The following is a 26,879-nucleotide window of genomic DNA, read 5'->3' on the forward strand; positions in this document are numbered from 1 at the left end:
AATGGTGCCAAAGAAGGACCGAACTTTTTTTATGTGTGCGACAACAGCAGCAAGAATACTCATCGCAAAGTACTGGAAGACTCAAGATCTACCCACTCTGGAAGAATGGCAGACGCAACTGATAGACTATATGGAACTGGCAGAAATGACTGGCAGAATTCGAGACCTGGGAGAAGAGACAGTGGAAGAGGACTGGAAGAAATTCAAGGATTGTTTGCAAAAGTATTGTAAATTGTATGAATGTTAGAATGATGCAGGATATAAAGATAATATGGCATTAGTAACCTAGTGGAAAGGAGTATGAAAGTAACTGAATTATTTGAACTAAGATGAAATTTGAATAATATTATGTCAAGCTAAAATATCTAAATACTTGATAACAAAGGGTAAAATTGGAGACATATTAGTTGAAATGTACAATCTAAAACAAATTTTGAGAGAAGGTGAAGGATTGCGGAACATGATTTAGTAATCAGGAACACAGAAAAGGGAGACGTGAGGGAGTCATGAAAGAGGGTTATGGAAATAATATTTAAGAAACTGAACTATTTTCTTTCTTATGTCTTTTTATGTCTTTTTTGCTTGCACTTTTTGTATGCTTTGTATGTTTCTTTTTTTTCTTTTTTTGGTTATGTTTTTCTTCTTTGTTGGATTGTGAATGGGAAGTTTATTGTATTGTTTAAATTGCTTAAAACCCTTAAATAAATATTTTTTTAAAAAAACAAACAAAGTGAGGCCAAGAACTAAACCATCACAATAAAATTATCTGCACATGCAGAAGAATCACATGGTGAACTTATTCCTGGAATGTACTATTCAGACTGGAGGGGAATTTTTTATCAGCGGGTGTCAGGGTGGGGTGGGGGAGAAGCCTCATGTCAAAATGCTTCTGTGTAATGTGCACACTCAAAACCAGCATGTTCGGAAACAGGATGCAGGCTAGCCTTTTCCACATCGTGCTGGTTTTGCATGTATCTGTACATTGCATAAACGAACTTTTAAACTTTTCATCCCCCATTCACATTCTGAAGTGGTACTTACTGTCCAGCATCAAGATGCATCATGTGAATCTGCAGATCAGGTAGCTCAGCTCTAAAGTCATTTCCTAGGTTATAGGAGCAGCGTGGCTGTGGTTCCCAGTGATACAGCAGCTCCCAAAACTACCCCAATAATGAGGGATAAAGTGAAAAGCCACCTACTATACAAGGATGGCATGACTAGATTAGGGAAACTACAGTAGCGCCTCGCAAGACAAAAATAATTTGTTCCACGAGTCTTTTCGTCTTGCGATGTTTTTCGTTTTGCGAAGCATGGTCCGTCGCAATTGCGCCTCTTCGAGCGGCTTTTAAAAAAAGCGCAAGACGTTTTCGTCTTGCGAAGCAAGCCCATAGGGAAATTTGTCTAGCGAAGCAACGCAAAACTGAAAAACCCTTTCGTCTAGCGAGTTTTTCGTCTTGCGAGGCATTCGTCTTGCGAGGCACCACTGTAACTGTGGGTATGCTCTCACATCTATTAAGGCTGCAGCTAATGCAAAATTTAATGGTGTTTTTAAAATATTTCTCACTGGACTCCTTCGTCCCTATAACCATGTGAACTCTTTTCATTCATTTTACCATTCCTGATTATTCTGGTTTTTCCAGTTAAAAATGCCTATTTATTCATTTATATATTCTGCTTCCTCCCCAGTTCCTTCTTTTTAGGGAATTTTCACCATATTCTTAACTAAATAACAGAGTCCTGCTTTTACAGTGTGTGTTTTAGACTAACAAATGCTTCACTCCAACAGCACCCATGGCTGGGAATGAAGAGAAGGATTCAGATTAAGAGAATATGACATTACAGATCCAGCTGTCCTTCACTTTATCTTAATTGAGGCTTTTGTGCAAGCCTTTGGGGCATGGCAAGAGTGTCCCCATGACATGCAGTTGTCATATTTTATGGTGAACTGTGGTTTAGGAAATTTTGCTTTTAACGTGGTTTTACAAACGTTGTTAGCTGCTCTGTGTGCAGAAGAGTACGATGCAATAAAATAAATTACCTCTACCTTCAAATTCAGTTCTGCTCTACTGTAATATTTTCTTTCCTCCCACCTATCCCCTGAGGCTGACAAGACAAGGAGGAGGACAAGAAGGTGTAGCTTTCAGCATTGCATGGGAGAGGGAACTTCAGGAGAGGCCTGCTTTCTCTCTCAGCCCTTCAAACTGCCTCTTTTGCACAAATATGAAATGGACAGAAACGCCAACGTCCTTTGCAGCCAGCCACCCGAATATATTCTGAATTGACCCGATTATTATTATTATTATTATTCTTTTGAATTGCCTTTTACATGCACCTCAAGTCAATTTACAAATATATCTAAGGCTAAGAATAGTTTTTTAAAGGGTGCAAAAAACCAGCTAAAGACAGCTGCTCATTTTGTGCTGTTTTTAAACCTAAAGCCAGTGCTTTTTTCCTTTAAAAATGTTTAGGAGTACTCTCATTTTCCTATTCATATTGAAATACTGCCCCTCAATGAGGTCAGATTCACAAAAGGTTTAGGGGTATGTGTACCCCTGCGTCCCCACAGAAAAAAAGCACTGCATATGGCAGAGACCTTTCTACCTGGCTGGAAAAGCTAATCAAAACAAAAAAATGTCTTCGACTGTTTCCAGAAAGTACGGCTCGTGGGTGCCCATCGTCTTTTGACAGCGATGCTGCCACTCTGTGAGCATGGGCGCCTGGACTGAAAGCCCTGCCACGGAGCGGGCTTCCGATATTTTATGGACGTGAAGGAAGAGCTCTCCTGCAAAACACAGCGACCTCCTGAGAATATGGAGGACAAGGCTGTCTCTCAAGGAACACTTCTCATTATCCCTAGAGCCGGCATCAAACATTTCTCCTGCACGAGGCGAAGCAGCAAATGCACCCCTGCCTCCTGTGCCATCGCAGTTATTTTGGCACCCGAGGCCAAAAACCCCACAAGCCGCCTTCCCCTTCGGTGGCAGTAAAAGGCGATAATAAATAAAAGAGCGAAGCAGCTTCTTGCCCTTGGGTGAGGCCCCAAATCAGCTCCCTGAGGCGGCCAGCTCCCTCTGCCTAACGGTAGAGCCGGCCCTGTCTGTGCCGCTTCCTCCGTACACACAAACACACACCCTTTCTTCTTTTATATATATATGTATATATACATACAAATATGTGCCCCTTTATCCTTTCCCTGGCCCTTTTCTTCCTCCCTGCCTTCCTCCCTCTCTCCTCCCCTCAGCTTGCACAGGCCCAGTAATCAGATGAGGCAACCGGATTATCTCTAGTCCCTCGGCTGCCAGTCTCCATTTTGTTTCCTCGCAGCCTTTGGGGTGGCAGGCACTCCCCGAGAGGCTCACCTGGAGATGTGAAGAGCACAACACCTCGGGCTATTTATTATTATTATTATTTTATCCCCCCCCTCTTCCCTTCTCGCTTCGAGGGCTGTGCGTTGCCGCCTTCCCCCAGCCTCCTCGCCCCTGGTGGCCGTTCCCAAAGGGAGACTTCGAGCCAGAGATCGCGCGCCATCCCGGTCCTCTCTCGAGCATCCTCATCCTTCGTGGGAATCCCCCAAGAGCTGGAGGCGTCTGCGGCCTGGATGTGAAAGCTCCGTGACTTGGAGGGAAAGGTAAGGGCTGCGGAGGCCGGCGCCTGTTTCCCTCTGCCCCCTCTATCAAAGAGGGAGAAACCTCGTCGGAGAAACCTCTCTTCTTCTGTTTTACGAATCACAAAGCGCGCGCGTGAAAAGGGGCTGTCGAGGTTTTCCCAGGGAAACCTAGCACTGACTGCCTTAGCCATATGATGGGCTTCCTTTTCCCAGCGGTGGAGGGGAAAAAGAGCCCCTTGAGACGCCAGTAAGGAAACTCGCCGGATTCAACGCAGATTCACAAGTGGCTTTTCTCGACCCCCCCTGCCAGATGTGTGCCAGCTTTTGCTTAACTATCCCTTTCGTCCCGTGGAGGATTTCCAAAGTTTGATTTGCGCGTTTCAACTTGTCCCCCTCTTGTCCTCATCTTCGTCCCAGCTTAGGCCACTGTGGCGCGCGCGGGGGGGGGGTGTACTTTGCACATGCTCAGGGGCACCCACGTCTGCTTTTGAGGGTTCCAGAATTAAACACAGGTTGTGGGACTAAGTTAACACCCCTCTGGAGCTGGGCCATGTGGCCGGAGTCAAGTCTCTGCTGTGCTTGTGTTGTATAGTGATTTTGTTTCCATTCTTTAATGTTTTAGTGATGCTCAGCTGGGGTGCTGGAGGTTATATACTCTACCTGTTCTGTTTGTTTATTATTGATTGATTGATTTTATATACCACCCTATACTCGGGGGTCTCAGGGTGGTTCACAGATATAAAACCACAAAATACATGATAAAAATAACAACCCACTAGCCCCCCCAAAACACATTTTAAAAGGGCACAGGATGTTGAATTATTGCTCCTGAATGTGGTCTATATGAAATGGGAGGGAACAAGCACTCCCCTTTTTTGCTACGAGGTTGCAGCCAATAACCTTTGAATCACCCCAGAATTATAATCAAGAGATACACAGTGCCAGGAGTGCCAATGTGGCCCCATGATCGGGGGTGTCCAGGGCCATGGGTGCTGTGCAGCGTGCATGGCCCTGGCACCAGAATTTGTGGGTGCCCGGTTCCTTCATGGGGAAATTTGTGGGTGCTCGGGCACCCAGGGCCTCAGGGACTTGGCACCTGTGCACTGTGCAAATATGAGTGCTCTACATTTTGTTACGCCCCCTTCTGGAAAAAAATTGACGCTTCCACAACGTTTCTTCCTTAGATGGAATTCACTAAAGTTTTGGTGCTTTTTAAAAATGGCAATCTGAAGATAGATCTCTGAGATCTTTGTATTGTTGACTTTAAATGAGAGAGAGTTCTTTTGCTGGTGGGGAGATGTAGGCTATGATGGCAGATACTGTACTATAGATGGGAAAATGTATTGATTGTGCACTGGCAGGAGGTGTGTGTTCAGTTACTGCCCTGTGTGTTTCTTTAACTAGCTTTGGCTTAATTGCTGGAACCAGGAAAAAAACAATATTGGGAGGGCTCAGAAAGAGCAGCATGCATGATGCGTGAATATGTGTGAAATCCTATGGGTCCAACAATGGGGGTTGGGGGTGTGAACTGGTTATCTGGGAGCAGGAGGAGAACCCCTCTGGGTCCCAGCACTGGCTCCTCTGCTTTTAAGGGCAGTGTGGTTTGCAGAGATTTAGCAAGCAGAGCTTTCCCAGCATAGAAAACATATGGTGGGAGAGAGCATATCTGCTTAATCTGGCTGCAAGCACAGAGCTGGTAAAAATGTTGGCAACCCTACATGCAGCTTGCTCTTGAATACACTGCATGCACACACACTCGTTGCTCCAAAAGGTGCAATACTGCAAGATTTTGCAGTTTGTGTTGTGCTCACTAGAGAACTGCAGGAGAAAAGTCAAACACGTTTTCTTTAGGAAAATTGAACCTTTGAAATGTTAAATTATAGGAAAGAGTCACTGCTGAATGCAATAGGCTTGTGCGTTAGGAAAACATACAGGACAACTTTCCGAAAGATACCTGTATTAGTAACCAATGAATTTTTAAGTGAAATCTTACTGCTGTTTTGTGCCTAATAGGCTGAATCTACACAGATATTTTTTTAAATGCTGTGAAAATGCCTTTTTAAAAAAACATAAAGTATACCTTATATGGAATTTGCCATTAGTTTTCAGCACCATCTAGTGTCACATTTGTATAATGCACTTAAAACACACTTAAAACGTTTTATTTGCAGCTATATAACTGTGTCCATAATAAAGACGCCCAAACTGTACTTTTAACAGATAGTTAAGGAGGCATCTTGGAAGTGAAAGCCATACATATAAGTGGAAAGAGGGCTACTATTACAACAAAATTATATGCATATTTACTCAGCTTGCACTGGTGGAACATACAGTGGTACCTTGGGTTACATATGCTTCAGGTTACATACACTTCAGGTTACATACTCCGCTAACCCAGAAATAGTACCTCGGGTTAAGAACTTTGCTTCAGGATGAGAACAGAAATCGTGCTCCGGCGGTGCGGCGGCAGCAGAAGGCCCCATTAGCTAAAGTGGTGCTTCAGGTTAAGAACAGTTTCGGGTTAAGTACGGACCTCCGGAACAAATTAAGTACTTAATCTGAGGTACCACTGTATTCAAAATCCTGTAATGTCAAGATTGAAGCAATATCATGCTCCCCCTGCCACAATTATCATTTTTTCATATTTTTTAAAAATGCTACTTTTAATACGTATATTCTACACATTTTTTTATTTCCAGGAAATTGATATTATTTTAAGAAGGTGGTGGCAATTAGTATTCCACTGGGCATTAGAGAGGTCAGATACAAAGAAAGGCAGGACTCTACATGCCACCTTTAATAGCAGAATTCCAGCAGATGCAGCTTAATGCTCAGAGGTGAGAAGAGCTGTGCTACCAAAATTTCTCCTCTCTATACACTATTAAAGGTACAGAGGCTTCCTTTTTTGCATTTGGGCATCCTAGTGAGGATTGTGGTGGTTATGTGGTTTCTAGATTAATCTGACAGCAGCTTGCAAAAAGTAACTTTTTTATTTTCCAATGCTTCCATTATAACTTTGCTGGAATATCATTCTGGCTAATATTAGATAGATTAGATAGATAGATAGATAGATAGATAGATAGATAGATAGATAGATAGATTAGATAGATAGATAGATGATAGATAGATAGATAGATAGATAGATAGATAGATAGATAGATAGATAGATAGATGTTGTTGTTTAGTTGTGTCCGACTCTTCGTGACCCCATGGACCAGAGCACGCCAGGCACTCCTGTCTTCCACTGCCTCCTGCAGTTTGGTCAAACTCATGTTTGTAGTTTCGAGAACACTGTCCAACCATCTCGTCCTCTGTCGTCCCCTTCTCCTTGTGCCCTCCATCTTTGCCAACATCAGGATCTTTTCCGGGGAGTCTTCTCTTCTCATGAGGTGGCCAAGGTTTTGGAGCCTCTGTCCTTCCAGTGAGCACTCAGGGCTGATTTCCTTAAGAATGGATAGGTTTGTGAAAGCTTTAGCTTTAGCCGGTTATATCGCTACAAAGTATTGAAAGTAAAGAAAGATTGTTGCAAATAAATTTGACTTTTGGTTCAGAAGTGAAAGGAATACTAAGTAACCAGAATCCCTCTAGAGGGGATTCACGGACATTACAAGAATGGAAATAGGTCGGAAAATACGAGCTGATTTGGCTGAGCTTGTTTTTCTCATGGGAAAGCTGCGAAAGATGCATGAGCAAGGCCATGTTTTGTCTGCAGTCCTACAAAACCGAAGTCAACAGAAAACATATCTACTGAGTTGGAAAAGGACTTGATGTTCAAAACACAGGCAGCTGGACAAGAAAAGAAACCAAAGACCGAAGAGGAGGAAAAGACATTTGCTGAACAGGAGGAACAGAAAGGAGGGATAGCCGAAATGTTACAGAAGAAAAATGAGAGCCGGGGACCTGTCAAGACGACTTCAAGCTCGACCAAGGTGAAAGCTGGACCATTTGGGACATATGGATTTAAGAAACAGAGCTTGAGCTTCACGTCTAAACAAGCAGGCCTGGCTGGAAGGATTATGGTCAGTATTGAGAAAGTATCTTTTCGAGTTTGGGTGTCAACCATAAGAGACCTCCAAAGAAGCCGGCTGAAAGGGACTGAGAGAGATTTGAGAGCCTCGGACGTAAGATCACCAGGCTAAAAAGATGGACTAATGGACTATGGTTTGGGATTGAAACCGGGGAGAGAGGGGTGGGGTTTGGAAGTCCTAAGGGGGCTTGATCTTTATTTTGCAGTGTAAAAATTTTATGTTGTTTACTATTATAAGAATGGGGAATTCGTGGAAGGGAATTAGGGTCAACCTTAGAAAAAGTATCTTTTTTCTCTCTCTTCTTTCTTTTTATATATGACTAAGGTATATAATTTAAAAGTTGCTTTATAAACAGAATTAAATATAATAATGAACTAAGGGTTAAACTTACTATAAAGAAATATATTAACAAATTAAGGTTAAGACATTAAGGATAAAAACTTGTTGAACAAATAATTGGATCTGGAATACAAGAAGGGGAGGTGTGGGGAAGTCATGAAAAGAAGTCACTGAAAATGAGATCTAAAAGGTGGAACCTTTTTTGTGTTTTTTGGTGTTTTTGTTTTTCTGTTTGTGTTTTGTCCCTGTTGAAACTTTAATAAATATTACTTTAAAAAAAAAAGAATGGAGAGGTTTGATCTTCTTGCAGTCCATGGGACTCTCAAGAGTCTCCTCCAGCACCATAATTCAAAAGCATCAATTCTTTGGCGATCAGCCTTCTTTATGGTCCAGCTCTCACTACTGGGTAAACTATAGCTTTAACTATACGGACCTTTGTTGGCAAGGTGATGTCTCTGCTTTTTAAGATGCTGTAAAAAAAAAAAGGTAAAGGGACCCCTGACCATTAGGTCCAGTCATGACCGACTCTGGGGTTGCAGCGCTCATCTCGCTTTACTGTCCGAGGGAGCCGGCTTACAGCTTCTGGGTCATGTGGCCAGCATGACTAAGCCGCTTCTGGCAAACCAAAGCAGCACACAGAAACGTCGTTTACCTTCCCGCAGGAGCGGTACCTATTTATCTACTTGCACTTTGACGTGCTTTTGAACTGCTAGGTTGGCAGGAGCAGGGGCCTAGCAATGGGAGCTCATTCCGTCGTGGGGATTAAGATGCTGTACCTAATGTCAATTTAAACAAGAAGCTTGCTTCTAATTTTAGCAATGGTATCTCTCTATCTTCTCCATAATGGTGGTTAACAGACAGGGCCGGCTCATGCATGAGTCAAGGTGAGGCGACTCCCTCAGGCCCAGGATCCAGAGGGCCAACAGATCCAGCCTCCAATAAATGAATTGCCTGCTGCTGCTGCTGCTGCTGCTGCTGCTGCCACCGCCGTCACTGCAATAGCTTTGGTGTGCTCCTTGGAGGTTGGATCTGCCACATCTTTGGCAGCCCCCTCCCTCCACCCCACCTCTATAACAGCTTATTGGCAAATAGGAGGCTCTGCTGATCTCCCGCCCCTAGAGAAGAAATGGTGGAAGGCTGCCCTTTGGGGTCTTCTGGGCTCTTCACCCACCTGGCATGATTTAGAACAGGCCCCTTTCCCACCACAATGGCCTTTGATTCCCACTTCAACCATTGGGTAAGGTTGACGTGATTCCCCTTCCCCTTGTTTTTTCACTCACCCTCTTGTTCCCAATGTAGATCTTTATTCTTCCACATGTTTGCTTACTCCTTCTTCCCTGGCAGGGGGAAAGCGCCATTTTGTGGTTTGCCTCAGGTGCCAAAATGTATTGGACTCACCCTAGTAAGGGGTAGTACATACACGCTCAACTCTTGACAGCTACACTCATTGGCTTGGATCTGTCAATAGGCCACTGACACGGCAGACTGAGCCCTCGTATTGTCTCAGATAACACTTGGTAGTGTAGTCAGCACACACATCCAACTTCCAGTCATCACGCATATGGTACTCAAGTGCACGCCTGCACCAAGTCTAAAAGTAAGGCTAAGCGATAATTTATCAATGCAGTGCTTTAGTGCACCTCCATCCTAGCAGTGCAGGAGAAGGAATTTAAAAGATTTCCCAATGCTAACACTATGAAGCTAGTCTGTATATCCTATGAGGGTCCTGCAGTCACCTGTGTGGGCATTGTTTCTAAACTATGTGGACTGCAGGGATCAGGTGTGTGGCAAGATATATGCCACACAACATACTACAAATCCCTAAATGACCCATCTGCCAAGTTTAATAAGTACAGCATTTAACTTACTAATTTCATACTGTAGCCATGCCCATACAAGAGTTTCTAACTTCACTGGTTCAGTGAATTAGTGCTAATCCAGAAATACAGTGAAGTAATGTTTGCACAGTGTGTGGGGTTTTCAACACTGACATTGGTCCCATCAACTGCTGTGGCTGGACTAGTGGAAATTAATATGGGCACAGCTATTGTTTAAGTAGAATTGGTGCATTTGGATACCAGCTCAAAGCTGATCTGTGCATGCAGCAGGATCAGGGATGAATCTACACACCGGGGGCGGGGGGATGACGCTGTAAATAAATCAGAAATTTAATTGTTATAATAGAAAAAAAAGGCTATCTAAAAATCACATCAATTTTTTTTTTTTTGCTCTTTGGCACCATCTGGTGTTGCATCTTTATAACACATTCAAAACGTTGTTTTTTGACAAGCTGAGTCCCAGATCATATAGTTTCCACCCATCTAGACTATACTATTGTGGTGGGAATATCTCTGTATATAGAAAGCTAGGGCATCGGGGAGAAGGCCAGCCTAAAGGCTGCATGATATGCTAGTTTTCTATGTTCAGGATGTTGGACGTTGGTGGTTCGTTTTTTGTGGGGAAGCACTCAAATATGCAATTGCTACCTGCACTTTGAATAGCACAGTCCATTCAAACATGTACCACGTGATTCTGCTGCATGTGAAGATCAAGTGTCAAACCCCTTTTGCTAAAGATTCACACTTCATCTGACAGTACCAGTGCTTGAAAAGTTAGTTTTAAACAGGAGAATGTTATAGTTCTAGTTCACCTTGTCCAAAAAGGAACACCTGTGACTCTTCACCAGCCTGACTCGTGTCTGCATCTTGGCCTCCCTCATTCCACTCTCCTGCTTCAGCTTCTGCCCCTGATTCTGGACTTCTCTCTGCCACAGACTCTCCCAGCTCACTAAGCCATGTTACCCCTTCAACTTCTGGTACCACCTCCTCCCAGTCTTCTCTCTCTTCTCCCTCTGACCTCTCATGGTTGTCCCACCAGCAATCCCCAAGCTCTGAGCCTTCTTCCCTTGGGGGCTCCCCACTGGGCTACTCTCTCATGTTAGCACAGCAAAATGGCTGGGCAGTGCATGCCAAAACCCCTTTGTGCAGGTTGGGGTGTGTGTGTGTGGATTGGGCAGAGGTGTCTGCAAAGCGACGCCGGTGTCACTCTGCTGGCCTGGAGTTTCCAGTGGGATCCCTACTGGCAGCAGCCCACAGAAAACCCCCCAAACAGGTGCAGGAGGGGGTTGCAGCAGCCCAGAGTGCACTGGATCCTGAGCTGGCCCCACTGGCATTGTGAGATGTCATTGGGGCTGATCTGGGTCTGGTCATTGCACCAGCTCCATGCTCCACCCCACCCACTGGCACCCTCCACCCCAACCAGCATGATTGGCAGGGCTATGGACACAGTGGTGCCCTCCCTGCTCTCTGGCCAGGCTTTACACTGCAGCTTTAGCCTTGTCGTACAAAAGTATAGATTTAACACAAGTAGTAAAAAACCAGATATATCATATAACTTAATGCTACTTCACCAGTACTGGCACAGTTGTTAATCCAATTTAAGAGACCTTTTGTACAGTTGTAGTCACAGCCCCTTTTCATTGTAGCTATGGAACACCACTTCATATGCCTTGGACAGCAGCTGGTGTCAATTTAATTTACACTCAGCCTGTTCCTGTTCCACTTTTCTAATTGCACAAGGGATTAACTAGACAACTTCACAAAAAGATTACAGTTTGATGAAGAGGTCTTTCATGTGGCTGCAGGTGTTCCTCTTCAACAGCATGCTAGCAGGTCTCTCTTTTTTGAAACAACAACAACCCAAGTGCGTGCACATTCAGACTTTATTGATCTCAATGCTAAGCAACACCGAAGCTCTTCTTTATCTGCAGTTTCCCTTCCTACCTCTACTCTTTTTCAATCGGCAATTCTAATGTTCACAAGCAGTAGTGGTGCCAGGTGAATAGATGCGGAGGAAATGACATTTCTCACTACCACAGCCACCACTTCTCTCCAACCAATGCTAACTCAGTTCTCCCTGCATAGCTGGCACTTTGATTTAATTCTTAGCTGTCTACAGCAAGCCAGGACCCACAGCTTCGCTTCTACCTCCCTGCATTATTACAAACAATGGAGAGCAGAGTCTTTTTCATTATTGCTGTTAGGTCATGACGCTTAACATTCTATATCAGTGCAACTGACTTTCTGGAGGTATAGGCTGCTTGAAATATCTCTTAAGATCCCATGCCTGTGGTCCCGTTCTTACGGGGCTAGTGAAAGTTGTCAGTGTTTTGCTTTTTGTTTTGCTCTGACACTAAAAGTTGGTTCTGCCAGCTGGCTTTTCCCTTTCCATTGAGGCAGCATCAGCAGTCAGTTATAGCCCTTAAACTTCATCTCTTTCTTGTGCAGTGGACTTCCTTAGGGTGGCAAGGAGCAGGGTGGCGCTGTGGGTTAAACCACAGAGCCTAGGACTTGCCGATCAGAAGGTCGGCGGTTTGAATCCCCGTGACAGGGTGAGCTCCCGTTGCTTGGTCCCTGCTCATGCCAACCTAGCAGTTCGAAAGCACGTCAACGTGCAAATAGATAAATAGGTACCGCTCCGGCGGGAAGGTAAACGGCGTTTCCGTGCGCTGCTCTGGTTCGCCAGAAGCGGCTTAGTCATGCTGGCCACATGACCCAGAAGCTGTCTGCGGTCAAACGCCGGCTCCCTTGGCCTATAGAGCGAGATGAGCACGCAACCCCAGAGTCGGTCACGACTGGACCTAATGGTCAGGGGTCCCTTTACCTTTACCTTTATACCCCATTCCAATGGCTTCTTGTTAGCAGACTTCTCCCTCACCTGGCACCACTAATTCTTTACTTCCTATAGCATCAGCAGTCTACAATGTGTTTTACAGAGTAGCGTAAGCAGAAGGGAGGGGCACTGAAATATCTGCAGTCTAATATTTCACAATGGGGTGACAAGGGTGGGGTGGGGATTTGAAAACATCAGGGCTAAGGGGAGCAATATGCCCAAATTTGTTTGACTTGGAGGGAAATGTAAGACCACAGTTGGATGGAGCATCATCCACAGAAGCAGTTTGTCCCCTAGCTTGGGTTGACTTTTACAATTGTCATTGAAGTTGAGTTAGGCTGTCCAAAGCACAGTATGCTCCACAGGCAATGATTATTGCATGAGTATCCTGGTTGGATATTTATACTGCTTACTCCAGAGTCCCTAACTTTTGGGGGCCCAGGAGACACATACACAAATCTAAGAAACTGATGTGGACACCGGAATATACCCATTTCACAGAAGAAAAGCTGGTGATGCTCAGTCATAAAAAGAGAAACCAAGCAAAACACACGTATCTCAGAACAAATGAAACATTAAAAAAAACACCAGGCAACACCCAACAATGACATCCCCCCCGTCAAAAAATCCCCCATGAAAAATAAAAAATATTGGGCAGGGGCCTTGGTGGGCACCAAGGTGTGTGTGTGTGTGAGAGAGTGCTATGGTGCCTGTGGATGCCACGTTGGAGACACTAGGCTCACACAGTTAGACCATACACGCGACCCTATGCAAGCACGGCAGGTGCTTCAGCATGAAGCCCCTCCTCCCTCCTTTAATCGCAACCATTTAGTACCAGTCATCTGCAGTTATGACCCTTCTTGAAAGAAACATGAATTGGTAGCGGCCAATCTGGTGAGATGGAGCCCATGCAGCCCTGATCTCACACTGCCTCCCTAGTGTGAATTGCCTAGTTAGTTTTCTGCTGAAGTTCTCAAGTTGGATCAAAGCCGGCTTAGGGAAAATGCATCAAACGGCAGTATTTCATGAGAAACCACAGGCTAACTCTGCATTCTGGGTAAGGTGTGTACACAGATCCAAAAACCAGCGGTGGGAACGCATTGCAACCAGAGCAAATGGCAATTGGACGCAGGCTTGTATAGGATTGCACTGTTTAAAAAAAGGAAAAGCACCCTTTAGATATAGATCTAAAAATAAGCAAAACCTTGGCATCAACACCTTGAAGAGGGGATTAACTCAGTTAACTATTGTTTCTTTCTCACTCTCAAGGCTTCCAAAAGAATAACTAACCACCTGTCAATATTTGTGTTCCAAAGCTTTCAGCATAATCTGTGAAGATTAATTCTATCAGAAGTTGCCTCAAGCTCCACAAGTGCTGCATAAAAAGCTCTCTTTGCTCTCAGAATATTTAATCATATGGCAACTGAGAAAGACTCTCCTCCCTGCAAGAGAGGGGAGTGGTTGTGGGCGGGAGCCCGGACTCCGCCCTGGCAGGGGCCTTAGCCCCTGCCCCTCCTTACCTTATCCTCCCCCTCAGTCCTCGTCCTCCCGCAGCGAGTCACCCACCCTCCACTCCCATTTAGCTCAGGGTCTAGGTTTTGGCCTTGCTATGGATCTTAGGTTGGTTGCCCCGGTTGTCTGGGGGGGCCTGGTAGGAATTTTTCCATTAGGCATTAGGCCTTTTGGTTTTTTCGCCTACCTCGTAGCAATCGTCACAACTTTTGTGGTATTGGTGGGTAGGTTAGGCATTGGATTCATGTGTTGTGCTGTGTCAAGGGCTAGGTGTGGCCATCGCCTATGCTATCTACCGTGGGTTATTCCGTTAAAGGAATCTGGCGGTCGTGTATTCCGTCCGATGCCTGCTTGGCGGGAGGCCATGGCACGACCCTCGGTGACATCAGGGGGTGAGCCTATAGTTGGATGAGCATCAACAGGCTCCACCTACTGGTGAATAAACCCACCTCCTATAGTCATCCAATGCCTAAGCCAATACCTTTTCACTGCTGTAATCAATAAAGTTGTGGCCTTTTCTTGCCCATTAACCTTATACCACGTGTCCATGTGTATTTATTTCACTTAGCGGGGTCGGGGCCCTCGATCCACAATATAAGACTGGTCAGTCAACCTTTCCCCACATCTTAAACTTATCTGTTCTTCTGAAATTACACTACAGTGGTACCTCAGATTAAGTACTTAATTCGTTCTGGAGGTCTGTACTTAACCTGAAACTGTTCTTAACCTGAAGCACCAGTTTAGCTAATGGGGCTTCCTGCTGCCGCCACGCCGCCGGAGCACGATTTCTGTTCTCATCCTGAAGCAAAGTTCTTAACCTGAAGCACTATTTCTGGGTTAGCGGAGTCTGCAACCTGAAGCGTATGTAACCTGAAGCGTATGTAACCTGAGGTACCACTGTATATTAAACTTGATCCAAACTTCCAGATTATTCATCAGGAAGCCCAGGTAAAGTTTCGAAAGAACCTCCAAGAAAACCTATTGGCCTAGTAATTACTAGGGTAGCTTTAGTCTTATTTTATTTATTTATAGCATTTGTATCTCACTCTTCATCCAAAAAGGCTCCCAGAGTGGGTTACATAAAATCAAAACAAAACATTTTGCCTTTCGAAAAAAAATAAACCAATAATTGACTCATAATACTCATCTTCAAAATATTGCAGAATCTTACCACAAGTAAACAGCTTTTTTCCTTTTTCTTTTTTAGTACAGGTGCTAAATTTATGCAACAAAGTGTCCGAACATAAAAGAGGGTTATCACAGATTAAGGAGCCATTTACTGCATTAGATTCAATGGCACATTTACATCCGCTAGCAAATACTTCCTTTGGTTTCAAGGTTCTGAAAATTGAGGTGCACATTAAATTTGATGGCACATTAGACTTGAGTGAATATGGTATTTTTATTCGGTCATTACACGGTATGATATGCAGGGACAAGAAGGAGGCATGTGTTAAATCAAATTGGTAAGGATTCTAACAGACATGCTCAGGTGTAACAAAAACTTTAGGCCAAAGCCTATCTTCCCTTTTTTCATGGAGTAATTACTAGAGGTCTTGGTTAACAGTTTTGTTTTAGAAATCGAACACATAACCCATATTTTAACAATTATAGCAGAGCTTTTCAAACTTCATGTTGAGGACACACTTTTTAGACATGCATCATTTCGCAACACAGTAATTCAGTTTTACTAGCAAACCGGGGAGGGGGGCTGCCTGCTCCCTTTCCAGCCTTGGGGGGAGCACAGGGAGCGTTTGTGCGACACACCTACACATTGCAGCCGAAACTAACATGTCACGACACACCGTTTGGAAAGTTCTGAATTATAGTCTTTATACCTGTCTAGTGTGATGGATGTGGCTGGTTTTTTGGAGGTGAAAGTCAGTCACCTTTAACTGGTTTTTTGGGGGGTGGGGGAAGAATCAGTGTGCTGTGTTATGAAAATTACGGGACCAAGTCTGAGCCCTTGATGACCTGTCCGATAACCCAGCCCTGCCCCAAACGGCTTCAATATCTGTCAATGGGAAAAAATTAACCAAGTGCAAATGTTCTCAGCTACTCTCCAGCCTTTCAGCAGCCCACCTGAATGGAGCTTCTGGACCACAATTTGGGAACCTCTAGTTTAAAACTTGTTCTTCTGTTTTAAAAAAACAAGCCGGCAAGCTCTGAAATAGGATACGGGCAAATATTCTTGCTGACCTACATTTAAACACACATTGCCTTTGGTTTATTTGCTCGAACAAGATTATTTCAAGTGCAGCTAGAAGTAAGAGGAAGGTCAGTCTGAGCATTAAATAAAACCTAGCGCAGTGATTTGATTAGTAGCAATTTACCATCTGGAAGGAAGGACATTTTAAAGGCAGCTGCATTTGGAGACAAAATTGCAGGTCTTTTTTGTTTTTTGTTTTTAAACTAGAGAAACTATATTACCTGTCAGAAAAACAAAACACTTGAGTAATCCTTTCGGTTACGTGTACGAAATCCTCAGGATTAGCCACCCCACCTGACACATCAGGAGCAGGGAAGGAGAAAAGATGGCTGATTCCCATATGCTGATATGCAGCTGGCAATGGCTGATGAAACAAAACAAAAACTCAAATAGTTTTTTGTGCGTGTCGTGTCGCCCAAATCTCATTATGAACACGGAAGGATGAAATTATTGTATTAGTTTGTGGCAGGAGCAGGAGGGGAATTTATCTTTGATTTTAGTCAGAGATCACCCCTCCCCAACCTCCAGCCTTGTCTTAATGTGCTGTATATACATAACATTCCAAGAAAGATACTGAGAATGCTTTGCAAACATGAATTAAACCTTGGGGTGGATGGGTGGGAAATCTTATTTCCTTGTTGTGATTAAGTAAACCGAATCACAATTAGATTTTTGTTGTTGTTGTTTAGTCGTTTAGTCGTGTCCGACAGTGGCGTAGCGTGGGTTGTCAGCACCCGGGGCAAGGCAAGTAATTTGCGCCCCCTAACCCGTGGATTTGCGCCCCTAAACCCTAACCCCCAGATGTTGCGGCCGGTGTGGCCGGCCCCCCCTGCACCCCCCACGCTACGCCACTGGTGTCCGACTCTTTGTAACCCCATGGAGCAGAGCACTCCAGGCACTTCTGTCTTCCACTGCCTCCCACAGTTTGGTCAAACTCATGCTGGTAGAGATTAAGGAGCCTTAAAAGTCATGCACAGGTGGCTCTCAACATATAATGGGGTTACCTTCCAGAGATGGCACCTGGAGCCAAAATTGTGTACAGTCAAAGTGTATTGGGTTCAATGGCAGCCCGGACACTGAGACCCAGCGCCAAGGGCCTTCTGGCAGTTCCCTCATTGCGAGGTTACAGGGAACCAGACAGAGGGCCTTCTCAGTAGTGGGGACCGCCTTGTGGAACGCCCTCCCATCAGATGTCAAGGAAATAAACAGCTATTCTATTTTTAATCTGAAGGCAGCCCTGTTTAGGGAAGTTTTTAATATTTAATGCTGTATTGTTTTTAACACTCGATTGGGAGCTGCCCAGAGTGGCTGGGGAAATTCACCCAGATGGGCGGGGTATAAATAATAATAATAATAATAATAATAATAATAATAATAATAATAATAATTTAGGACTGCCAAAGTTTCTTCCTCCAGGTACCTTCCCCACTTTCCAATTTCTTTTGCCAAGTGCAAATAGCTGAATGTGCGCAAGTTAAATGCCCACAGGGTGCAAATTACCTGTAGTGAAGTACTGATCAATTTTAAAATAGACTAAATTCCTGTTTTATTATTCAGATTTTTGTGGGGAAGGAGGCATGTTTCATAATTTTTAAATTGAGGGATTGAAATGATATTGTTGATGGTTTATCCCTTCTCAGTAGTTTGTCCAGACTGTAAATATGCTGCATAGAAGTCTGACGAAGCTATTAAATTACAAGGCCGAGTCTGGTAGGTAATTGGCTTTTGACAGCAGTGGGGTGTGACTTACCCCCTATTCCCTGCATGTACAATTTACGACCTACAGAAACTGAACGGAATCACCACCCAATGGACTTCATGGCTCTTCTCTCCCTCCCCACCCCCTTTGTAGTTTCTAGAAAGTTTTTAGAACTCCATACATGTTGAGCAGACTTTTCTTATTATTAGGTCCAGAGCACAAGAAATAATTGTCCCCCCGATACTTGTGTTGGAAGAGATGGTTTGCTCCCCCATGTATAATTTAAGTAGTAGTGAAACTCAGTGGCGTAGCGTGGGGGGTGCAAGGGGTGCGGGCTGCACCGGGCGCAACATCTGGGGGTTAGGGGGCGCAAATCCACGGGTTAGGGGGCGCAAATTACCTGCCTTGCCCCGGGTGCTGACAACCCACGCTACGCCACTGGTGAAACTGATGCTTTGCATATTTGAGAGATTTCGGTGGAGTTCACAAATTGTGGGTTCTTTTGCACACTTCTTTCTTCACAAGCAATGCTTCCCAGAAGTTGCTGGTTGTAATCAGGGTGTCTGTAATGAGCTTACGAACAGATAAGAACCTAGATACAGCAGCCTTCTACCAGAGTCAATCTTATAAGTAAATTAAAATCACACTGCCCTTCTTGGTGTAAAACGAGGCATGTGGTTGCCTTGGTGTTAAAAGTAGTGCTCCTTGCCCTCTATTATTTCTGCACAGGCTTCTGTCTCATGGACGCTGCTGTTATAAAGTCAGTAATGGTTTCTGGAAGGAGGTCTCAGTAGTCTCCTTAGATGTGGCAGGCAAATAGGTTCCTGTGAATCCTCTGTGGATGCTGAAAATGGTACTACAGTGGTACCTCGGGTTAAATAATAATAATAATAACAACAATAACAATAATTTATTATTTATACCCCGCCCATCTGGCTGGGCTTACCCAGCCATTCTGGGCGGCTTCCAAAAAAATATTAAAATCCTGTAATACATCAAACATTAAAAGCTTCCCTAAACAGGGCTGCCTTCAGATGTCTTCTAAAAGTCTGGTAGTTGTTGTTCTCTTTGACATCTGGTGGGAGGGCATTCCACAGGGAGGGCGCCACTACCGAGAAGGCCCTCTGCCTGGTTCCCTGTAACTTGGCTTCTCGCAGTGAGGGAACCGCCAGAAGGCCCTCGGTGGTGGACCTCAGTGTCCGGGTAGAACGATGGAGGTGGAGACGCTCCTTCAGATATACTGGACCGAGGCCGTTTAGGGCTTTAAAGTACTTAATTCGTTCCGGAAGTCCGTTCTTAACCTGAAACTGTTCTTAACCTGAAGCACCACTTTAGCTAATGGGGCCTCCTGCTGCTGCCGTGCTGCCGGAGCACAATTTCTGTTCTCATCCTGAAGCAAAGTTCTTAACCTGAAGGACTATTTCTGGGTTAGCGGAGTCTGTAACCTGAAGCGTATGTAACCCAAGGTACCACTGTATTGGTTTCTTGACTTTGCCCACCATTTTGTTTACCTGAGTTTCCCACACTTTTTATTTCCAATTGGTTTTATTTCCAATTGGTTGAAATTTGGAGGGCTTCCCAGCATTTAAAGCCACAATCTTCTACCAGTTGCATGGGGTGGCTAGGTGATGCTCACTCCAAAACCCCACAGGAGAACTCAAGCTAATGGGATCATTTTGTTGGATGGAGCCCAGAAGCTTTGGCATAGAGTTTGATGGGAAACCAGATTTCAGAGCTCAAGTGTTTCTGCTTGTGGGTGTCAGGGGTGCTTCTCAGCAAAAGCAATGCACATAGCAGATAGTTAACGATTTATTGTCAAAGATAAGACTTGCAGTCACTTCTGCAGCTTTGGATATCTACACACACCAATCCCAATCTCAATCCTGATTTTCCTGGGACATCCCGGAATTACAGACGCCATCCCAGCTTCTGATTTGATCCTGTAATGTCCCATTTCCCCCCTCCGGCGCTGCCGCCACCAAGCTTGGAGAGATGGATGAGCCAGCGCTTGCAGTGGTGCTGTGCTCTCACATGAGTGTGGCGCCAAAAGACATTCTCATCCGAGGATTGTTGGAGGGTATGTAGCCTAATGGCTAGGCAGCTATTCCCAGGTCCATGCTCTATGGAGCAGTTGCAGCAACTGGGAACCACTCCCCCTCCTCTGGTTTATATACCTTCCCCCAATGGGCTGCACGCATGTAGCTGGAAACTAAGCCTACATGGAAGCTGCCTCTGCTCTTCCCCCTTCAGTTCTCTCCTGGCTCTGGGAGGCAGTGGTGCAGGAGAGGGTGAGGAAGCACCCAGCCCTTCACTTGTGTGCCCGTCTCTTCTTCCTCCAGCCCTGACATGTCCCATGCTTCTGATTCTTGCCTCTTGGCTGGTATAGAATCCCCACAAACCATTGCCCCCCTCTAGTGAGTCAGACTCCGGCCCCCTTTCCCCCCATGGCACACTTGTCAGCGTCCTCCTGCCAGTCCCTGCCAGTGGGACTTCCAAGACTAAAAGAAACTCATGCTTAGAGAAAAATAACTTTAGAGAAGCCATTTGTGGGGTGGGAATAGTAAACCCTCCTACCTTTCCAGAATAAAGCAACAACACTTGCAATAAGTTACTTGAACTTGGGACGAGTCAGACCTGCCAAGCTCTGTCCTAAATATCTGTACCAGCATCTGACCTCTTGCCTATTTTACTTCTGCGGTGCCATGCAATATACAGAAGGAAGTACTATCCTATAGGGATGGCCATGGAGATTCTGCACAAAGGCCAGTCTATCTGCTTGGGAGTTAAGACTAAGGAACGTAGAGAACAAAGCAACTCTCCCTTTGTGCAACCAGCTCTCCATCGTCTGTAGCCTGTTGGCATGACTTTGCACGTATTCAAAAAGCAAAGACTTTGCAGTTTGATCAATCTGCTGTTCTTACAGGCTGAACCTCAAAAGATTAGCCATGTGTTGTTGTTGTTGTTTTTTATGTGCATCTCTCAAATGCTTTATGGGTTGTTTGTATTTATTGTTGTACATACACTCTGTTTCAAAAATAAAACAGGCTGTTATTTTTTAAAAAAATCACATATGAATTCAAATATGTACAGGTGTGGCGTTTTCAGGTCTTGTTTGAATGCAGGGAAAGTGGATTAACAGATGAAAAACGCTCAGATGTGGGCAAGCCCAAAGCCTTCTCTACCAAAGCCAGCTTCTAAGCTGGGTGTGAAATGCATCAGGATGGATGAACTGTCCTAGTGAATAGGATAGGGAACCAGGGAAGAGGGCCTTATTTGCATATGTGGACCTGAGTGAAAACTATCTACAGTATCCCCCTGCTGGCCCAGGGTGAGAACTTCAGTACATAACAAGGGCCTTCTCGGCAGTGGCACCCTCCCTGTGGAATGCTCTCCCACCAGATGTCAAGGAGATAAATTACAACTTTTAGAAGGCATCTGAAGGCAGCCCTGTATGGGAAGTTTTGAATGTCTGGTGTTTTATTGTGTTTTTGTATGTGTTGGAAGCCGCACAGAGTGGCTGGGGCAACCCAGCCAGACTGGCAGCATATTATTATTATTAATTATTATTATTATTATTATTATTATTATTATTATTATTATTATTATTTAGCATGGAGGGGCATGCTGAGTAGAGGAGAAGCTGAAGCAAGGAAGGCAGGTTGGGAGGAAGAGAAGGCAAGGAGAAGATGGGTGTCTATTACCCCTTCTGGCATCACCACCCAACACTTTGGCCTATCTATGAAATTTCCTAAGCCTTTACACAACAGGGGCGAAGAATAGATGGTGGCCTTTCAGGTGTTGCTGGTCTACAGTTCTCCCCATCCCACTCTATTGGCCATGCTGGAATGAAGTTGATACTGGAGTTGGAGTTGAACACCTGGAAGCCAGACCAGCAAGTTCCAATCTCTGCTATACACTTTATAAAGTATACAGCAAATTTATTTCTTAAAAATAAAAAAGGGGTTTTTGTTGGTTTCTGCTGTTTGGATATCATTTTTGTTCCAGTGTGTTTAATCTTTTTTGTCAAGTTGGAAAACCTGGCTCTTTATCTGAAGCGTCAGTCAAATACAACTTTTAGTTTAATTCTTTAAAGATGAACTTTGCCAGTGCTTACTCTTGAATAAAAGATTAGCACTGGTGCATTGCTAGGCTTTCCTAAGCTCTTTGTCGACAGCAACACACGCTCTAAAAAATCTCCTCCCAATTCTCCATAATTTAATTAAATCCTTATGTATTTCATCTACCTACTTTCCATTTTCCAAATTGCTATTCAGACCCTGTAGGTTATTCAGAGTTCCTTTAAAAAAAATACCGTAACAATTTTTTTTACAAGATTGTCCAGAGATTTCAGTAATTTGCCACCAGATCAACATCAGCAATCAAAACAGAAAATCTAATAATAATTCAGATTCTATATTTACTAGTACATTAAATAGGTCACTGCTTTAATCATAACTCATAGAGGAGACACACACGCACACATGCATTTGTTGGTTTCAAGCAAAGCAGTTCAGTGCAATTAGCAAACGCATTTCAGATCCGCTTCTGAAGCTAAGCCAAAAATAGTGGATGTTAATTCCATTTCTATCCTAATCCTTCTTCTGCTTGTCTAATGTTTTGGTACTCATAAGTCATAACATGTCCACTTCAAATTGCATGTTTCCTGTTTGCTGTGCCCAAATACAGATTTGTTGCAGATTTCCAAACATAAGTACCATATTAAGAGTGAATTCAATGTTAATATTCTTTTTTTTGCTTGGAAACTTGTTTCATAACACTGCGATTGGTTGTGAATCTGTCAGCCCTGGAACTAAATGTAGTCTCTACACACACACACACACACACACACACACACACACACACACTGTTTAATCTTACTCCTAAGTGAATATTCTCCTATCATGTTGCCTCCATGGCAGGAAAGTTCCACCTTAATAAATTTAAGGGATTAGATCCTACCTTTTGACTTAGAAAGCTGTTGGGGTGGCTTTCAAACTAATTTGTAACCGTCAAAAAAGCAGCTGAAAACAAACAACAAAATTAAAAACAGCTAAACACTAAAAGATAATTAAAAACCTGAAAAAACAGGTGGGTTTTTCCTGGCATCTAAAAAGAAAAGTCTCTTGCAAAATAGAAGCTTTTGACTTGTTAAAATGCCAAATAAGTAGCAGGGATTACGACATATGTGAACTGTAGTATGGTTGCATATACACTATACATATGGTTGCATATACACTATACATTACATTTTCCACACCTCCCACAAAATCCTAGGAACAGTGGTTTGTCCCTCTCATAGCATCCTCAATAAACTACAGTTCCCAGGACTATTTGGATGGGGGATGTGAGTATATGCAGGGCTTTGGGTGTGACTTTATTTTAGAACCTGCGCAAAGCTGTTTTAACACGTGAGCTGCTTTTAATTGTCTATTTTTTCCCTTTCCCCCCCTAGAACTCTCCTGTGCCATGGAAACAAACAGCCACCAACTCCACCCCCATCAGGAAACCTTGAACTCTGTTTGCCACAGCACTCTGAACCTGAACTATCACCCTCTCTCAAAGAGCTCCACAAATCTGGCCGGCGTTGGACGAGTGGGTTCTGAGGAGGGACAGAACAGCAGGCAGGAGCTGAGAAAGAGCCTCAGCAGCTCTGCCTGCCAAGCCCAGGCGAGGGAGAACGACCTGGGAAGCACACCTAGCTCTGCATGGTCTTCAACCCGCTCGGAAATTGCATCCACTCTCCGAACTGTGAGCAGCCTGTCTCCAAGCGACAGCGTGCAGAGCACCACCAAAAGCTCAAACCACTTTCTGGGTGTGGAGCAACCCCCAGTTTCTGTGGGAGGGGTTGGCCCTAGGACACACACCAAGAGCAGTACCGCTGAGGATGTGTCCGCAACCTGTGATGCAAATCTGCAGCAGGTGAGCACGATGGAAGCACTGGGAGCTGCTGTCCAGAGAAGCCTTTCTGACCTAACGTGCAGCTGTAAGCAGCAGAGCTCCACTCCCCACATGGAGACAAGTGCCACATACTCTGCTATGCGCTCCAGCAGCAGTTACGGGGCTGCAGCCGGCAGTGTCGCATTCCCAAGACCGAGATATGGATCGGACACGTGTGAAAATGCCCCCAGTTTCCAAAGTCACATGAGTCGGGCCCCAAGTTTGCCTAGAGACCAAGATGTGCCCACTAGCGTCTTTGACAATGGTGCTGTATCGCAAAATGTGAACGTTTTTGCGGACCCTGGAGCGTATCACTCAGCTGTTCTCGGGCCGCATATGCCTGGAGACCACTTCTCAAACAGGGCTATGTACGCCCAGGGTGGAATTGTGTATAGCAACTATGCAGCTGGCATGTACCCACCTGGCATGGTGGCCATCCATAATAGTACTGCTCTTCCTTATGGCATGAGGCCGGAGTCTTCGATGAAGATGGAGGGCACCGTCCCAGCCTATTGCCATTCCTTGCCCATCCCTTCCATTCAGTTCATCCCAAGGTTGGTCTGCTCAGTTAGTGAATCGGGGAAAGGACAAGTGACCCCCGGGTACTGCCAGTCCTTGCCCGCTACCGAAACGGCAACGCTTCCAAAGCTCGTGTCGTCCGTGAGTGAGTCGGGCCTGGATGCAAAGCGCATCCTGCGCTGCTGCAGTGTGCGTGGGGAGCACATGATGCACATGCAGCCTTGCGTGCAACCAAGCAGGGCCCAAGAGGAAATGAAGACAACGTACGTGGTGTTGAATAGCCACCAGGACGGCGTCAACACTGTCCTGAAGACCAAGGACACAGGGACGATGACCTCCATGAATGACCTCACCCGGGGATTGCAGCCCCTTCTCGAGTGCAGAGATGCAGAGGTACAAACCATCCCAACGAAGGAATGTAAATCTGCAGCAACGAGCCCCTCGGTCGCAGCAGAAGGCCACCCTCACGTGTTCCCAGAGGTTAATCTGGAGCCCGAGGCAGAGGGTGAGAAGTCTCCAGTGCGGGAGGTGAGGTGGGACGATGAAGGCATGACATGGGAAGTTTACGGTGCAGCTGTAGACCCCGAGGTCCTTGGCTTGGCCATCCAGAAGCACCTTGAAATTCAGATAGAACAGTTTCAAACTGAACCGGAAGAGATCTCTAGGAAAAGTACTGAGGAGCTGCCAGCTAAACAGGAAAAGAAAACCTCTTTCAGAACAATGATGCATTGCCTAAGAAATCCAGGCTGCTGTGCCCGTTCCAGCACAGCAGTGGAATAAACTTTCCTAGCAGACTGCAAGACCGTTTTGTTTTTTTTAATAGTTGCAAATAAACACGGGTACACAATATGGAGTCCCTTTGGAATCAAACTGGAAACTGTGAGCTGGTCTAAAATAGAACTCTGCAAGGCAGAGGCTCCAGGGACAGTTTTTAGTACATATATCCCTCATCTACATGTTACTCAGAATGAAGTAGTAGAATTTTGGACTGTTTTGTTTCAGATTACAGGTGGGGTTGGGCTCTTGTTTTTGAATGCTCTTCCACATTAATAAACCCTAACAACATGCATTGAACTAGCGCATGAGAGAGAGAACTGTGTTAAATCTTCCTCCCCGCTGTGCTAGTTTGCTACACTTAAAGAGTGTTTTTGGAGGATGTGTGTATTGTTTTTAGGGGGAAGGCACTCAGTTTAATCAGTTGTCTTGAAGCTATGGACTCATGTCTTCCTGACCCCTTCCTTGCTGCATAGTTTAAATATGCTTTAAGTGAAATAAACAAATAAAATATTATTATTCCTCAGCCTGTAGCCTAAAGTGCTACAGAATTATATAAATTGCTAAAATATATTATTCTCTTCCTCTACCCTCAGCTTGAAGAGGTCAAGAATTGTACCACCTTATTTTGAGTAATGTGTAGATCTATTAAAAGAAGAAGAAAGCCCAAATACCTGCATTTTATATATGGTATTGCTTTATCCAGGTGATCTAGCTCTGAATAATACTTCAAGCAAATACTATGTTTTTCTGAACGATGGCTTGAAGCACATCACTGTATTTCCCTGTACATGTATGAATTGTAAGAACCTTTTAAAAACCATGTATGGAGAGAAAATATTGATTTAGTGTTAAACTTTGGTCCCTGCATTTGTCTTACTGCAACATTGTGCAGGTAGTTTTAAATACTAGAATTCCATTTTATACTTTTTACACAGATGGCATGTAGTAATTTATGAAAGCACATAATTGAGTACACTCCTTGTTACTAGATAGCTTATTGAATTACAATGCTGTGTACAATAAAACCTGTGACTTCAGTGCAATTAGTCTTTCCTCTAGACCGGATGCATTGCAGATCATTGTGCAGTTGGCACAGCTCTTTGTAGAAGATCACATCCAGTTTCTTCAGCCATGAGGAATTGCATCCTAAATACACGAGGGAGTCGGTGCTTACACTGTTACCAAGGCACAACTGTACCAGTGTTACCAGAGAAGAGTCACAAATGCCTGGTTTACTATGAATTTTAATCTCAGGTTAACCTATCATTATGCGACATGGCTATTTTTGTTTTCCTGGCATTAAATGTAATTGTCTTCTTGAGCTGATGTCCACCAGACTGAAACAGGTGGCAGTTGATGAGGAAAGCCAGCAAGGCAACGAGCTCAGTGTCTGCTAATTGGGAAAAGTAAATAAAACAGATGTTTCCTTATTTTGCATATTGCAGGTCATTTGGTTATTAATTGTGTTGCTCTTGCGTGTACAGCAGAGCTTCTCCAGGGGTGTTCCTGCTGCTTTTTGAAAAGCATTAAAGCATAAAGGATTTTCAAGGGGGGATTTAGGAAGTCAAAAAAACCACCCAG

The 26,879-nt window shown here is 44.4% G+C and overlaps 1 protein-coding gene across 1 annotated transcript; it reads left to right on the forward strand.

Moving 5' to 3' along the window:
- The first annotated feature begins 3,482 nt into the window (after positions 1–3,482).
- Positions 3,483–26,335, forward strand: GPRIN2 (G protein regulated inducer of neurite outgrowth 2). The gene is made up of 2 exons (XM_082222435.1): positions 3,483–3,628; positions 23,518–26,335. The coding sequence occupies exon 2, from the start codon at positions 23,532–23,534 to the stop codon at positions 25,299–25,301; it is 1,770 nt and encodes a 589-aa protein (XP_082078561.1). The 5' UTR covers positions 3,483–3,628; positions 23,518–23,531; the 3' UTR covers positions 25,302–26,335.
- Positions 26,336–26,879: the final 544 nt, after the last annotated feature.

This window comes from Podarcis vaucheri (assembly GCF_965113315.1).
Source record: "Podarcis vaucheri genome assembly, chromosome: 5".
Lineage (NCBI taxonomy): Eukaryota > Metazoa > Chordata > Lepidosauria > Squamata > Lacertidae > Podarcis > Podarcis vaucheri.